Source organism: Syngnathus leptorhynchus, chromosome 3 (assembly GCF_054491065.1).
Source record: "Syngnathus leptorhynchus isolate UIUO chromosome 3, UIUO_Slep, whole genome shotgun sequence".
Taxonomy (NCBI): domain Eukaryota; kingdom Metazoa; phylum Chordata; class Actinopteri; order Syngnathiformes; family Syngnathidae; genus Syngnathus; species Syngnathus leptorhynchus.
In genome coordinates this window covers 8,265,621-8,282,120 of record NC_141197.1, presented here as the reverse complement: position 1 = coordinate 8,282,120, position 16,500 = coordinate 8,265,621, and the positions used below count along the sequence as shown (strand labels likewise).

At 38.6% G+C, this 16,500-nt stretch overlaps 2 protein-coding genes across 6 annotated transcripts; one reads left to right on the top strand and one right to left on the bottom strand.

Moving 5' to 3' along the window:
• The first annotated feature begins 907 nt into the window (after window positions 1-907).
• LOC147059087 (transmembrane protein 138-like) lies at window positions 908-2,571 on the top strand. Its single transcript, XM_085908200.1, has 3 exons — window positions 908-1,033; window positions 1,582-1,657; window positions 2,454-2,571. The coding sequence occupies exons 1-3, from the start codon at window positions 908-910 to the stop codon at window positions 2,564-2,566; spliced, it is 315 nt and encodes a 104-aa protein (XP_085764326.1). The 3' UTR covers window positions 2,567-2,571.
• Window positions 1,864-15,935, bottom strand: cfap70 (cilia and flagella associated protein 70). 5 transcript variants are annotated; one of them, XM_085908198.1, is made up of 28 exons: window positions 15,810-15,929; window positions 14,902-14,928; window positions 14,702-14,798; window positions 14,285-14,471; window positions 13,339-13,434; window positions 13,009-13,094; window positions 12,507-12,698; window positions 12,159-12,341; window positions 11,215-11,309; window positions 10,769-10,859; window positions 10,415-10,552; window positions 9,796-9,996; window positions 9,460-9,525; window positions 9,297-9,388; window positions 9,052-9,112; window positions 8,159-8,341; window positions 7,791-7,922; window positions 7,337-7,465; window positions 7,050-7,183; window positions 6,822-6,937; window positions 6,556-6,747; window positions 5,598-5,704; window positions 5,271-5,408; window positions 5,031-5,192; window positions 4,831-4,920; window positions 4,105-4,206; window positions 3,865-3,912; window positions 1,864-3,747 (listed from the first exon to the last, which is right to left on the bottom strand). In XM_085908198.1, exons 3-28 carry the CDS (start codon window positions 14,774-14,776, stop codon window positions 3,604-3,606), a joined length of 3,240 nt encoding a protein of 1,079 aa, XP_085764324.1. In that variant the 5' UTR covers window positions 14,777-14,798; window positions 14,902-14,928; window positions 15,810-15,929; the 3' UTR covers window positions 1,864-3,603. The 5 variants fall into 5 exon arrangements, with proteins under 5 accessions (XP_085764324.1, XP_085764321.1, XP_085764325.1 ...); XM_085908195.1 differs by lacking the exon at window positions 14,902-14,928 and having other exon boundaries at window positions 15,810-15,935; XM_085908199.1 differs by lacking the exon at window positions 14,902-14,928 and having other exon boundaries at window positions 1,864-2,595; window positions 15,810-15,935.
• Between the last annotated feature and the right edge of the window lie 565 nt (window positions 15,936-16,500).

Here is a 16,500-nt window from a genome sequence, read left to right as displayed (position 1 = left end):
CAGTTTGTATTGACAGGTGACGTAAAATGTCATCAAATTCAACACACATATTTTTCACTCAGTCTTGGGTGCTTTATTGCAGTCGTGATTACGTAGCCTGGTGTCGCTAAAAACACTCATTTCTCCTGCTTTGTTGTGTGACCGTTTGGAAGGACATAGCCTCAATCTACGTGTGTGCATGTGTAAATTTTCCAATCAAATTCAGGACACTGCGTGAATAAATGTATGCAAATCAGTAAGAGAATGACATTTGCACGATGCAGTAAATATGATTTGCAAGATGATGCTCTCAACAAGAATACAAATGGATCTCCTCTGTGTCCTTCCCTATAGTATCTGGATTTGGATGTAGACGTGTCTCCGGTTTCAAAATGAAGAATCAATCAAAGAAATGAAAACAAGAAGTTTGCCACAATTAGAGGCTTGGCCACCACAGCGCCTGAGCTGATGCAGTATTACCCTCGTCAGTCTTGGTATGTTGACAGCAGTCGATTTCAGACGGTTCATCCGACAGCGACCCCGTAACGAAGGTCCCTCAAACCACTGCGGGTTCCGATTGCCGATTATGTTTGTGTGTAGTGATCAGTGCAGCCTTGGATCCATTGTGGAACCAGAATCCGCCTGGGCACCCAGCCTATGGGACGGAGAAACTCCAACCCAGCAACTACTCACTGGTGCTGCTTATTCAGCTCAGCCTGCTCTCCTTCGACCTATTTGTCAATTCCTTCAGTGAGCTGCTTAGAGATGAGCAAGCAGTCCAACTGGTACTTTTCGTGTAAGTCCAACAATATAGTAACTTAAGGTGAAGCTCTTTCATGTATTAAATATCCCTTCCTGTCTTTTCTTGTCTTTCATTTATAGCATTCAAGACATTGCCATCTTGTTCAACCTCATTATCATTCTCTTGATGCTGTTTAACACCTACGTGTTCCAGGTCGGTCTGGTAGCCATATTGTTGGAGAGATTTAGAGCTTTGCTAATGCTCTCTGCACTCTATTTGACCTTCAGTGTAATACTCCATTCCTGGCTCATGGTGAGTGAGAACAGATCTTTTTCCAAAATTATGATCCTCCCAATGAACTGTCAAACCAGCAGCTCTGCTAATTAAAAAAATACATTCATTTGCTATTGTAAAAGTGCACAGAAAAGATTTTACCTCAGGGAAGGCAATTTCGTTTTTGTGAGACGTTTCGGGTTCAAATGAGTTCACCCCTTTGATGTATTGCATCAGTTAGAATCAGAGACCAGACCGTCAGTACTTCACAGGGTGAAAGGTCTTGACACTTTGTCACCTATTAAAGTTGTGCGTAAACCTCACAAACAAAAATACCTAAGTAACAGCCATCACCGAATTCAAACTTTGCATGGGTATTCAGTTGGATCCGCATGCTGGTTCATGCCAACTTTGTCAAATTCATCAAGCCTCGCAATCAGCCTTGTGTTTGAATGCAAAACAACATTAGCATTCACTGTTTCACTGACTCAGAAGATCTTTTCATTCCACATCTGTTCTTTGTATTGTGTGATTAAAAGAAGTGATTAAAAGCAAAGTCAAGAGCGATGCTTTCTCTATACTTGCAGAATCTTCGATGGCTAAATACCAAACGATTTATTTGGACAGATGGCCTTCAGTTGATGTTTGTGTTCCAAAGAGCTGGTAAGAAAGATAATGTCTTATTTCAAAGCTAGTGAGCCACTTAATCACGTAACGAAACCTTGCATAGTTGTTTTAAAACCATAGCTGATTTTAAGCATAAAAAGTGAAACGACTACAGCTGTAATTACAAGGTCACTGAACCAATGTCATTTTCAGATGTTTGACTCATCAATTCAGACGTTAAGTATTTCTCTGCATGACTCGTCTTGTTTTCTTTTTATTTGAAGGACAGAGATAGAAAACGGGCCTCACCAATCTTGTGTACAGGATGTTTATCTTTCTATAAACAGGATGATTCCGTACCCTCTCGTCATGTTGTTTGGATTTTCACGTGCATGTAATTTCATAAGTGGATCAGCAAACAATCTATCATCTTGTTATTGGTCTCTCCAGTTGATCCGATGAAAATTGCAACCTTGCATCTCAGTTTTGACTGTGCTCTGTTCTGTGGGTTGAACTCAAATTAATTGAGTATGTGGGCCCTGGATTACAAGTGAAATTGGACAAAATACACAAGTTATTTTGTGTAATAAGGTCATTTAATGTTGCCATGAGATAAAACTAGTAATTTTGCATTTCAGATAAAACCATGGGAAAAGAGTGGTGACATTGATTAAATTTTAAAAGTACAAAAAAGTAAAAAAAAAGTACAAAACAACTTTGCAAAAATATGTCAAATGTGTCCAGTGTCTGATTTGTGGCAAAGCATTGAAAAATAATAAGCAGCATTTTGTCCCAAAGATACTTAAATTGAATTTTACTTTCCCTATTTTCATGTTTTCAAATGTGTTAACAGCATCTGTATTGTACTACTACTTCTACAAGAGGACCTCAGAGTATTTGGGTGACCCACGGCTCTATGAGGATTCACCGTGGCTGCGAGAGGTCTTTGCGCAGGTCAGGGAGTGACGCCCCACCACTACTACAGATCAGAGTTGCTGTAAAATTCACAATACACAGTAAAACAATGACAATGATTTCCTTTGTCACATTTGACTTAGTTTTGTGCATGTTTCCATACATTCTCGATATTTCCAAAGTAATAATTACAATTGTGGGAAGATTTGTCACAGATTGAATTTGCCAAATCAATCACATAGAAACTACGGTAGTAAAAAAATGTTGAAATGTGCCAAAATGTGTCTATTTTAAGTCCTAAGTTGTTTTAAAATTTGCCTGTTGTGATGGGACTTATGAAGAGAGATTTATTTTAAAGCTTAGTCTCATGTCAGTTTTGATGTTGCATTTTTTCAAAGACTACAAAGAAGCAGGTACTTCCATTGTTTTGTATTCAAATCAGACGATGTATGTTGCCGTGTTTGTAATATGCTATTAAACACTTTTACTTTGGTGGTTGTCACTTATTGAACTCTCATCTGAGTTTCAACTATTTGATCACAAATAGGTTTCACTTCAACCTGTACTGTGTTTTACAGGGGTCTTATGATCTGTGTGTGAACTCCCTCAGTGATGCACTCCAATATAACAGTCCTGAAACAATATTCCAACATTATTCATAGATCATTTCTATCATTGAAAATATGTATGCCAGCTCTCAACTAATCATGCTTGAAATGCACTATATATTGATTGAAATGCACGATAAAAAGTTTTTCGTAATAGACACTCTTTCACAAAAAAAGTGAAAGTGACTATAAAAAGTTGAGTGGTATTGTATTGTACTGCATTAGTAAATTTTCCTAACAACTCATTCATACAGAAACGCATTAAGGAGTGTTGTGTGCAAAATGTCTTTTCTTTATGTGAGTTCCATGAGAAGACTGGCCAGTAAATGGGTCCATTTCCTGATATTTTATAAACAATACAGAGAATGTTATTCAATTACAGTTAACTTTTACCAAAACCCATTGCAGGTTATTCCATTTAAAAAAATGGTATGTGTTTTAAGGAAAACAGTTGACTTCAGTAGAATTACCAATTTCATCTTATAAATACGGGGTTTGTTTTGTGTTTATTCCCAAGCCTGAAACCACAGAGTGTGGTTCAAAGCATGATGCCAGAGGACGAGTTTGGGCCTGATCCTGCAGTTCTTTCACCTCCTTGTGAAGCAACGTGTTCTTCAGGTTGAACTGTACATCGAGAAAATTTAAAGCTCACCAAGAAAATAGTCAGGTTTGGGGTGTAAAAAAAAAAAAAAAATGCACAAACACATCTTTCAAGAAGACAAACAGACATGTCTAACTCACCCTGATAGCGTATTTGTAGAACAATGTTGCTTCCTCCTGCCTGTCAAACTGAAAAGACAAGATCACAAGAGTATTGTGACTGTGAAAAGAGAATTTTCCCCAATTCGGGGGATTAATGGAAGTGCACGAGGACTCTCTAACCTGGAGGTAAAGAGATCTTTTAACTTGAGAGATCTTTTAACTTGAACCAACCCATTTTATAAGGAAAACAAAGGCAGTCGTAGCATCATTTTCACTCACCCTGAGGCAAATCATTGCCAAGTAGGCCCACACCTCAGCGTTCTGGTTGTTCAAATGGTTGGCCTCTGTCAAAGCTTCTTCAGCTATCTCAAGTTCGTCCAACTATACACTCAGACATATGAGAACATTCTTAATTTAGTCTTTTTTTTTTTTTTTTCACTTCAAAAGAAATAAAATAATTTCAGTACAGCTTTGCCATAAAAATCCGATCTATCGTTTTGAAAATAAAAGTTATAAATATAGACTGTATACCAAAGTATATATTATTTTTCCACATTTTTCAGGCATTATGATTCACAAGAGCGCAAGAGCTATGTTACGACGTGTTATCCAATAAAATAAATGTATTGCTGATCATTTAACCTCTTACTCAGGGTGACTTCATTTTTATTCATCCATCCATTTTCGATATTTGTATTTATTCTGGCTCGGGTCACAGACACCTAAAGTGGCAACGCGTAGAATTCAGTGCGATCTAGAGGTGAACTAATAGAATGCAACGACCTACAAATAAATGTTTGAAGCATGCATACATCAGTACCACAGAGACCTAACTCTTAACCAACGCATTTAGAAAATATTTCCCACTATACTGTGCTTTCGACTGACTTGCGACTCTTACTGTCCTTCTACTCCATATTAATTTGAGTTTCGATTTGATGTCTTTGTCCCGTGGCTATATGTATAGCGCTTTGATACAGCTGCTGGTTCTATAGATGTCTTTACCCTGTAACAGGAGATACCCAGGCCCAACCAGGTGAGACAGGAGGGAGAGTTTTCACAAGCTTGCAGGTATGTGATTTTCGCTTGCTCAAACTAAAGAAAACAGAAAAAGGCACTCACTCGTTATAATATTTGACAACAAATCGACTCATTCAGTAATGGGCATTGTAATACATAACATGGGCATATATGTTATGCCTAACCTTCTCCTCCCGTAGATAAATAGAGCCCAGTCGGAGAAGCACAAGGTGAGTGTCTGATGGCTGTTCGGGGAAGTCCAGGCTCCGTTCGTAACTCCCTTGGGCGTCAGCATATAAACCACACAAGTAGTGGCAGTGACCATCCAGAGCCCACATATCTGCAACCTGTTCACAGTGTGTCAAAATGTGATCTCTTCAAATTAAAACCAAGGCAGATTCTTATTCCAAAATTAAAGTCCCTACCGGCTCAATGCGAAGTAGCACCTCCTTGAGAGTTGCAATGGCATTGTAATACTCAGTTCTGAGAAACTGCACACAGGCTAGATGAAATCTGTAATTTCCCTTTGAAGACAATTCCTTGGAAAGAGCGCGCTCTGCCATCTGACAACAGAAAGAAGATACCAAACTAACATTAGATATTACTAATGGATCTGTGGCTTTCCTCTTGTTTTGAAACATTACATTTTGCCCAGAGGGTTACCAGATTAGAACAAAAAGTGAATTTTTCATTTTGTTTTCATTTATATTTGATCAGTGTATGTCTTAACAAGCTGCTCTGTGCTAGTTTACCTCCAGGGCATGGTTGTGTAACAGAAACTCAAGGGTCCCGGTGTAAATGGATTTGGAGATGACTTTTTCTTTAGGCTCACTCTGTGCAGAATCAACATTCTCAGGGTCTGGGAGAAAGACCATAAATTAGCTATAATCGTGGCTCACAACCACTTTCAAATCCCCTCAAAATGAGCAGGAAAATATGAATATAAAGTAGCCCTATTGTAATTGGCGTCCTTTGAGCTACACCTATCATGACTGCTGTCTTTTTATCCACCACCATGTCAGGTTGGTTAGCTATCTATCACAAGATTCTCAGTCTGGATCTGGAAGTCCCACAGGATTTTGGCCTGGTTGGTCTCAACCACTTTGAGGTGTCTGCCATCTTGATTCTGGGACCTCTATTTTGTCCAGGTATTCCACTACACTATTCTTCTTACCTTGGTTATGTCGCACCGTTTCTGGGGCTTCCTTGCACAGCCTACACCTGGGATCCTGTCTGATACGGAAGACTATAGGCACCCGCCTCTGTGTTTAGGGCCTGTTCTTGTTCTGCCACGATTAGTGTCTGTACTGAGTTCTAGTCCAGCCTTTTCCAGCCAACGGGTGGGTATGTTTTCTCAAGGTCAGACACTTGAATTTGTCAGTGTTACATGCCATGCGGGCTCTTGTCTTTCCATGACAATCCATCAGGTTCCTTCTCCTTACTAGGCTTCTGTTACCTGAGGCATTAAGTAACTAGGTCGTCTCTGGAGACAATCATTGTGATATTTTCTATTGTTGCCTTCTTATTTTGGGCGCTTTTAAAGAAACTTATAAAATGCAGTAAGCATTGCAAACCAAATCTCATGTACAAAAGTCAAAATTTCTTTGCAAAGACAACATCAGAAAATGATTCAAATAGAAACCCATCTCCAATTTATCTGGATTATTACATTGTGCCGTGAGATTAAAACAAAAAAAGCTGGATTCCTACTTGGAGAGTGGCTTCTAGGTAGAGCGGTTTTATCTTCCTCCTGGCCCGTCTGCTTCTCACTTTCTTCATCCACATCTGACTCTTCCACCTTTTCTATCTGATTGCTTGCTTCCTTTGCTTTCAGGAGGCTTTTGGCCTGCTGGAAAGCCCTCTCAGATAAGATGGATTTGTTCTGGCTGTCCTGGACCAAACCTGGAAAGACAAAAACAGCTGCTTCTTCTTCTTACATCTTTCGGCATACATCTCTCCCCAGTTTTAGGGCTTACCCAGCAGAGTCCAGGCCACTAAACTAGGAGGCTCTATGCTAGCTGCTCGTTCCATGAAAGTCTCAGCCTGCTCAAAATCATTAAAAATGGCTGCCAGGACACCACACATCATCAGACTAAAAAGTAAAAAGATGATTATAAGCAGTCCGAGTCAGCATTCGAATTTGAATCATTGTATTTTACAGGAACAGTAGTTTGTCCAGTCAGAAATGACAGACTGGCTCTGACCTGGGCTGGTGGGACTGCTGGACTGCAACAGCATCATGGAAACACATTTTAGCCTTCATGTAATCTCCCGTCTGCATGTAAAGGTTTCCCCACTCAAACTTGTAAGAGGGATCACGAGGATGCCTGACAACCAGCTGCAGGAAACAGGTTTCAATTTTTAGCCCGCTTCAGTCAATGACACTATTGTTTATGCAAAAGAGCAAAATAAAAGGTCTTCTAAAGTGACAACTTGAGTGAGGTGATTTGAATGAGACTTTAGTTTGATTACAAGTGTACTATCGTTGTACCTCTTGGTAGTAGCGAACAGCCAGTTGATAATCCCCAATGAGCTGAGCCTCTCGAGCAAAATGACGAAGATGAGAGGTGCTCAAATGGATCTCATCAGGAGAGTCATCCTCATTTCCTTTTGAATAAATCTGGTGGGGAATAGATGAAAATTGTCATAAAATCATCTGTGTGTCTGTCTGCAAGTGTGTGCCAAGGTATTTTTAACAAGATATATTTTACAAAAATAAAACGTAAAACTAAAGGTTAAGAAAAAATAATAACAACTAAGAAATAATAATTAAAAAAAGAATAAATACTAAATAAAAAAAACTAACTTAAAAAGAAATTCAAAAAACGCAAAATAAAATTAATTCATAAGCGATTCACATGATGGATGGATAGGTGTAATGAAAAATCCCAAACTATTATAACACTTGTGTGTGCATGTGGTTGGGAGAGTGTTTTTGCATGTACTTTGTTGAGAGCAACGTGCATCTCATCCACCAGGTCCACATAGAGCTTGCTGACAAATTCGTGTAGATCTTGTTGCTCAGTAAATGTGTCTGTCTGCTGTATCTTGTCACGCACAAACCTTACCACAGCGGGCTACACACAACAAGCGCACGCACACACACACACACACACACACACACACACACACACACACACACACACACACACACACACACACACACACACACACACACACACACACACACACACACACACACACACACATACACAGAATCAGTTTCTATAAAGAAAATGTGCAAACTGCAGCACACCTGGCCAACACATCTATGTTTTGAAAGCAAAATTGTGACACATGCAGTTATCCAGACCTTTATTTGCTCTTTGAAGGCAAAATATCTCCCCGACACATTAAGAGCTCCCATGAGCTGGGCCATCATTTGCTCTCGATTACAGTCATTGGGCAACTTGACTCTTGTTCCAAACAACTCCTCATACTGCTCCAAAATATGCTTTACCACATTGCCCACCTGCTTGTGCAAATTAAGTACTGCCTGTATGAAAGAAACGGGGTAACATTTTAGTGCACGGTTGGGACTGTAATACCCATTGCATTCATTTAGTTGTTTTTTATGCCTACTGGTTCTTTAAAATGTATTGCAAAATCTATTATTATTATTCATAAAAATAGTAGATTGCTTGATTGTATAATATAAAAGACAACAAGTATTAGTAAAGTCCGTTTATTTTTAATTCAATAATTGGTTATGATTAAATGCATAATAAGATAAATTTGACATCGAAATAGATTCACAATTAAACAAAATTTAACTGTTTTATTTAAACTATGTATTTTTTTTATCACATCTACAAATGACGTCAATTTTAAACAATCAAATGTATTATGTGGATTGGTAAAAATGTGAATGACACAACAGGTCTCTCTGATTTATGTACGTATAGTTCAACAGCTCATCCAGTGTCCCAACAAGCAAAAACTTGACATGCTTGACTTTTATCTTGTAAAGTATAAATACAGTATGTTGTATATGCATTGTCATCTTCAGGTGCATGTTTGCATGTGTTTTACGCTTGTACATGTGCGTTGTTTGAGTCCTCAACAAAACATTAGGTAGGCTACTGCACTTAATCGGTATGGAGCAATGGTACATTCAGTGTGAATTCCATTTAAAAGGTGTTCCCCAATACTTTTAGCCCATGCTGTGGATGCAGATACTGTCCATACATCCTGTCAATACATTACCCTTTCAGCTCTGTTAGGTCCTCCAGAAGATGGAGGTCTTGGAGGGATCAGTGCTTTCACCCTAGAGCAGAATAAAACAAATCTAATTATATCTCCTAACAAGATGTATCCAACCAGAAAATATTTAGCATACAGCATATTCTGTCAAAACATATTTTAAAACTCAGATTTTGTAAAAACAGACCAGAATCTCACATGTTTGAGGTAAGCACTCATCATTTGTAACCTGGTGTAAATTACTGTACCTTCTTGCCAACTCCTCAGAGGATGTTTTGGGTATTAGTGGATTTGTTAACGTAATTTCAATGATAACATACGTCCTGAAATCCAGATATGCCTGTCATGAATAAAGAAGAGATTGTTATATCATTTTAAGTGACACCTTTCCGAAAAGATGTGCAAACTTACTTTCCTGTCTGGAGGGATGTGATCAGGTGCATTCAAATCAGTCGCGACACTTTGACTGCTAGTACCCTGAAATAATATCAACCACACCGGTTAAAATACATTGGTGGTAAACCACACAAAATGTAGCCATTGTCTGTAATTGCGATTGATATATGTCAAACAACGGCAAGAAACAAATATCTCATGAATATAAAAAGCTAATACACTTTCAAATCATCAGGTCTTCTGTTTTCACAAATATACTATAGGAAATGTTGTACCTGTTTCCATGCAGAAACAAACAGGGAAGATCGTATCACTTCCCACCATGTAAATAAATTGAGCTTGTAAACATACCTTAGCATGACCCTTGGCGTCCTTGGACTTTCCCGTATTAGCCTTTGGTGGAGCTGAAGCTGGAGCTGGTGCCGGAGCTGCAGCTGGAGTTGGAGGTGGAGCTGGGGTTGGAGCAGGATCTGGAGATAGAGCTGCAGCAGAACGTTCTTTGCCGGCTCCAGGCTTTAACTGCTCTTTCAACAAACTGACATTTCGCCTGCTCTACAGAACACAAAGAAGATATTTGATGCTCACCATCGAAGCATGAGGTTTAATAAGTATACTGCATATTTTGTGATATTAGAGAATATCCTGATGTAATATTTACACAGGAAGGGGCAAGGATATCAAATCGGATAACATTCATGTTGAGAAATGAGTTAACTGATCATAACTCTATTAAGTCTGTTTGAATGCTCCACTGAAAGAGATGAACTTAATTCTTTATTTGGAACTTTATTAACTTGACTGACTAAAAACAAAAATAACTGAGCATCAGAACCAGATACTGAATGAACAATTAGTATGTCAATAAAAGTGCGCCCTATTGGAAATATTAATCAAGAATCTTGAATCCTGAATATAGGAACTGTAATTTGAAATGGGAAATCAAGCAACAATCAAAAAAAATGTTCAGTACCTTGCTAAGTAATAAAGTGCTTGAGTAAGGTTGAATAGTGTATGCTCCTCGGATATGGGTAACTCCTGGGTAAAGTAAGCGGCCCATATCAATAAAGGCCACACCGTGGCAGGGGACATGCGGGTCGTCCTCTATTTGCTACAATAAAAAAAAAACAACAACATTTCATTATACACAATTAAAGAAGAGCCACACCGTTGGTAATGCTGCGATTTCGCCCAGCTTTAAAAATGCAGAGAAACAATAGATGGAATCACAGGGGGAATAAATAACAACATAGTCTTGGTTACATTAGCTGGGTATCCCAATGCATAAAATGTCCATTCCAGTTTCCATCCTTGTGATTCTTGCTACCTTGGAAGATGCTCCTGACTTTTCATGGGCACTCGTGGACTTCATGATCTCAAGCGGAAAGAATCTGCTCTCTGTGATTTTCTGACGTAACCTGAAATCCCAGTCAACATTGCAAGACATCATCTGACCTCTTCAAGCCAGCACATCATGTCATATCATTTTAATAGTATAAGAAGACACAAAATTATGGGACTAGCCATCACATCAAACGAGTCTTGCATTTGGATGAGCACTCAAGATAAAAGGACTAGCCCTCTTCCTTGCATGCAGGATGATATCATCTTAAATATCTTCTTTGTGGTGTAAAGTAAGTGGAATGAATTTCTCTTCATTGTGGAATAAAGTAACCAATTTCAAGAGTTTCATGAGAGACATTTTTGTTGAGAAATGGAAACAATAGCTTGCATCTGTCAGATGGGAAAATAAAGAGTGTGAGTGAAGCTGACCTGGTAATTCCTTCCCCATCCAAAAAACAGGGCATTTCAATGTCCCAGCTCACTCTGTTCAGCAAGGTCTCGGCTTCATTACGGAACTCAAGATCCTGTAGTGGACATTCAATCTTCAGCCTTGTGACTGATTTGAATTCATTATCTTCTCTTCTACAGTATGTGTTCTAAGTCCATCCATCCTGCCCAAAGATCGCTGGGATAAGCGACCCTTGTGAGGATAAAGCGATTCAGATAATGGATGGCTGGATAGATTTTTTTTTTAGAATGTCCTTGTCAGGTGCACCCGTCCATATGTCACTATAAGTTACATACCTAGTTCAAAGGTCATCAGCATGCTTCTGTGGTGAATCCCCCCTCCCTCTAAACAATAGCTAAAATTGCGGTGCTTACGTATTATCGGGAGGACCTTTGATTTTTACTTTTTCTTTTTTTTCACATGGAAAAATCAGGCTTTCATCACCTCAACGTCAACCACAAGTACAACTTTGTGGATCCGAACACCGGGGCTCATACGCAGACAGTGGAACGCCTATGGGGATCGGCAAAGTGGCGAAACAAGAAGCACTGTGGCACTGCACGTCACCATTTGGAGTCGTATTTGGCCGAATTCATGTGGCGGAAGCATGTTGCCTGTACTGATGTCTTTGAGTCACTTTTGGAAGCAATTGCGACGTTCTGGCCTCCGGAATTACAAATGTAATGTTATCGTTTCAATAAATAATTTACTTTAATTTTTGAGTCGTTTTTTTAAAGGTCCTCCCGATAATACGTAAGCACCAAAATTGCTTTGTGGATTTATTTGTCTGCATGCTGAGTGACCTGAAGTCTGACAAGACTTGTTGCAGTTTTGTGAAATGTCAAACATGATACTGAATGCATAACTAGTGACTAGTACAATTTACTATGCATCTAGGTCTTGGTTGAATGTACAGGTAGAGTACCTCTGGACCAGTAAGCTCGCCATCTTCTTGATCAATGGGTTGAGAGTAGAAATAGGCTCCTGGCAAAAATTGGTTCTCTGGAGCCAGGAGGGCATGATACGGCCTCTTCCTCAGTCGGCCGTTGTCTTCTCTGTGCCCCCCTGTCTTTGGCTGTCCTTCAGTAAACAACAATAGCTGGTCTTTCTGGCAGTCAGAGGAGCAGAGGAACAAAAACAGTCACTTTTGGAAGTAATATGAAATATTGATGTTAGAATTTCATGACAAAAATGATGCAAGACCGCAATTGACATTGTTACCTTGCCAAGTCAAAAAGTCACATACAGTAAAAAGCAAAGCGTTAAAACTCACCTCTGCGGTACATGGGACCTCCATTATAGCAGTACATATATATGGAGGTGCTGATGACCCAAAACCCTGATTAAATGTGTCAGGGAGAGAATAGGCTGTCTCCAAAGACACCTTCATCAGGTTGGAAGATGCAAGTTGTTCTTCAGTCAGCAATGGAGCTGACGCACTGACACACACATCCAAAATTGGGTGCTGCATGGGTTAAATGTTCTGGATTATTATTGGAAAACAACAATAGAAGAAGTAGAATGTTAAAAAAAAGGGGGATTTCCTTTTAAATCCTTAATTGAGGTCACTTTATATCTAATCCCTATCTAAAATAAAGAGTCTGATGGAGATGAATTGAAATAAACAAAATAATGGATGGGTGGGAATGGCGGATGGATGGATGAAATGCAATCTACGATACTCACATGTTCCATGATTTAACTGCACGAGAGCGTTAAAATGAATGAAAATAGTTCATCATGATTCATTGCAGCTCTTAGCAAAGCTAACTGACCTTGGTAACGGGTGGTGTGACATTTCCCTTTTCTGCAGCAGCGTTTGGTGCATTCAGTGAGACTGTGGATGAAAAGCTGCTTTCACCTGTCACCAGAAAGTTTTAGAAAATGTACACAGTGTAGGACTCAAGGCATAAATAGACTCTTCACTGACAACCTTTGTACTAGATCATCCTTTAAACAACTCAGGAGATTTTACAATGTTTGAATTAAATACATACTATTGAGTACACCGGAATTAAATACATAATAATCATCTTTGGTTGACTCTTATCGAGTTCATAAATCAATCAAGAACTCTAACAGGTAAATTAAAAGTATATATTTACCTTGAAGCAAAGGCAGCAGGTCAATCACTGCCTGGGCCAGGACTATTGACTTTGCCTCCACTTTTTTCTTCTCGGGAACAAGCTCTATCAACGTCACTGACGAAGCAAAATCATTCGCATTAATGTGATACAAACTATTTTGTTTACAATCTAACCAGAAGGGTTCTTGCAAAGGCAGCCTTAACGGCATGAGGTATAATAGTACATGTTCCATCCATTTCAAGAGTTGGAATTCATTTGATTTCATTTTTTTTGCTTTAGATTTGATGAAGAGATGAACATATCAGCTTTTATTTCACAATACTTAATACCTTAATACCTTCGAAGAAAGCAGGTATTGTTTGAACACACCCCGTAAAACGAAGATAACTTTAAATAAAGAAATGGACAGGCACATTTGTGAAGTAGTGAAGGTAATTTCATGGCTTGCGCTTGCATGTCTTCTCCTAGGATAGGGTCATTGATATTTCTCGGTGCAAGATAATGAGACACAAAACACGCTGCTGGGTAAGAAATGAAAAGTTTTGGACTGACAAATTAATCTCGGAATTTAAAACATTACGAGCAAAGGACTCTTTTGGTTTTACCTAGTAATGATCAGGATGAAGGGAGCAATTTCTCTAAAGAACTGAAAGTGAAAAACCGGGAAAAGCGTCACAGAGAAAAATTGGAAACGTTTTTTGATGTCAGTGGACTAATGGCTAGTCTATTAATGTATTTTACCTAAAAAATCTAGTCTCCCATTGCCGAATAATGTTATCTTCTAAGTTGCTTTTGAGCTCCAGATGTAAATACTTGAAAAAAACCCTGAACTGGTGATCTCTTCTGTCATCTCATGTTGTCAAATACAATACTTCGACACAACAGAAATAACAAATGTCTCAACTACTAGTTCAGTTAAAAAAAAAAAAAAAAAGACAAACAACACACACTGAACTTACAGTACCTACGACTGGTTTATGAGGTATGTCACTAAGAGCCAGGACTTCAGTGCAGCAGGGAAAACTTTGAGTGAAGTCATACTCAATGTACTGGGCTGCGGGATCAACTGCTCGCTTTTCGGACTCTCCCAACAGCGTACCATTGACCTCCATCTGAAGATAACTTTGGATATTTCCTCCCTTCTTTCCATGCTTACACAAAAAAAGTACACTTTGAATTAGGGGTGGAAATCATTGACAGAATCGCAAATGTTAACAATTGTCCTCCGAACTACATACAGTATGTGGTGCTGACACAAAGCATAACACTATTGTCAGTAGTCTGTTCATAAAACACAGATCAAGAAAAATCTAAAACAATAATAAGAATTACTTTGTAGAATGGCCTCTTAGCTAAGTTTTTAAAGGAAGCAGGAACTCACCATGTTAGTCGCACGAGTGACAGTTATTTTAATGTCCAAAATATCTTCTGGCTTTTCACCAGAAGGCTCCATCATTTAAGGTAAACTGTGAAATAACCTGAGAATGAAAGTGATAGAAATGAGCATTTCAGTGTTCATTGTAAACTATTGTATAATGAAACGGATAAAAATAACAAACATGAATTTAAATGTAATTTCACCTTTTTGCTGTCCAAGACATGCTTATGCTAGAGATAAGACATGGACAAATTAAGTGAGAGCTAAACTTGGCAGCTTTGTTTGTTGTTCTTAAATACCACAACGCACATGCTGATAATGCCTGTGATGGGGGTAAGCAGTTCAGAAAATGGATGGATGTCGAATAATTCTGAACTGCTTCTTTCCTAAAATTTTATTTGAAGTGTACCCACCCATTCAGGGGTTTTCAACTGGTTTTGTCCAAGGGACCACCATTATAACCAAGAAGCAACTCAGGAACCAATGCTTTGGCGGAATATTATTTTATTTTGCACTGGAGGATAGACCAGGCTATTTATTTGCATCTGTATGTCTATTTTAGGAATCTCAGCTACATTTGACATAATTGTGATTGGTAAATGATACACAAAATTAGCTGGAAAACAAATCAAGTCTAAATAATGAATTAATTTAATCTTTTATAATCCAATTATTTTCAATTTCCAATCTCGCGGACCACCTGCGATACCGCCACGGACTACTAGAGGGCCGCTGACCACCCATTGATAATAGCTGATTGCCATCTATATTGAGTTTAATTCCATTTTTACCAGTAACCACTAGGGACAGTGTTTTCAGATGTGCGTTTTTTATACTTGCGTGAAGCTGGCCCCCGACGACACGCAAAATTTAAGGTGTCTTGAATCCGTTCCCTGATGCGTTGCCCATAGCAACCCATGTTTTCAGTACAGTTCAATGTGACGGCTTGTTTCGCGATCAAAGCAAAGTTGCTGCTTAATGATGTTGAGATAAAGAACTTGCACGAGTCATTTATTATAAAAACTCTCTTACATCTTTTCCACAGTTTTCCCCGCTTGGCATTAAACAATAGCCAAGATTATCATGACTCACCACATTTCACATTTCATACCGTCAAAAAGAACTTCACTTCTTGTTCACTACCGAGTTCTCCGATTTTTTTTAAAATCCCGATTGTCTCTTTTCTCCAAGGGCTGCGCGCAAGACTTTCTCTTCCACCTTGTTCCCTCTGCACAAGTTTACACACTATCTCCTGGTGACGCCACTCACAAGATGAACTGACGTCACAAAGATATAAACTGAAAGTGGGAAATTATTATCCAGACAGTTTTCCGCTGTGTGACTTTTATTTGTATCCTCCTTCTATATTAATGTTATTTACCCACGAAAGCAAAGCACGTGAACCAATAAATCCCATAAAAAAACATTTTACATGTGCACTAGTGGCAGAGGTGGCATAAAAGAACTCACACTTTTTACATAATGTGAAAAAACAACCACGAAAACAATAACCAGTGAAATAAATAGTGATCGATGTTCTCTCTTAAAAATAAAAAAGTGCGTATTCTGAACTGGATACAAGTAAATGTATAAATGAGCTGTTATATACAATACTCATTTTGATCACTTAATTGGCACAAAAACTCAGCATTTTTCTTGTTGTCATCAATAGATGTATACAAAAATATTTCCCACCATTAGCTTTACGTGAAATTTGGATTTTTAGTGCGCATGGGGAGTTATTAAAGTGGAAATCAACTCTGAATTATTATTTGTATCTTCTGTGTGTTTGTCTCAAATTC

Coding starts and splice junctions, on each gene's coding strand:
- cfap70 (XM_085908195.1), bottom strand. CDS start 14,776: ATGATGGAGCCTTCTGGTGAAAAGCCAGAAGATATTTTGGACATTAAA. Junction 6,938..7,049: donor CAGCAGTCCCACCAGCCCAG/GTCAGAGCCAGT, acceptor TTTACTTTTTAG/TCTGATGATGTGTGGTGTCC. Junction 5,705..6,555: donor ACCTAGAAGCCACTCTCCAA/GTAGGAATCCAG, acceptor TCTTTCTCCCAG/ACCCTGAGAATGTTGATTCT.
- LOC147059087 (XM_085908200.1), top strand. CDS start 908: ATGCTGTTTAACACCTACGTGTTCCAGGTCGGTCTGGTAGCCATATTG. Junction 1,034..1,581: donor TACTCCATTCCTGGCTCATG/GTGAGTGAGAAC, acceptor CTATACTTGCAG/AATCTTCGATGGCTAAATAC. Junction 1,658..2,453: donor GTTTGTGTTCCAAAGAGCTG/GTAAGAAAGATA, acceptor ATGTGTTAACAG/CATCTGTATTGTACTACTAC.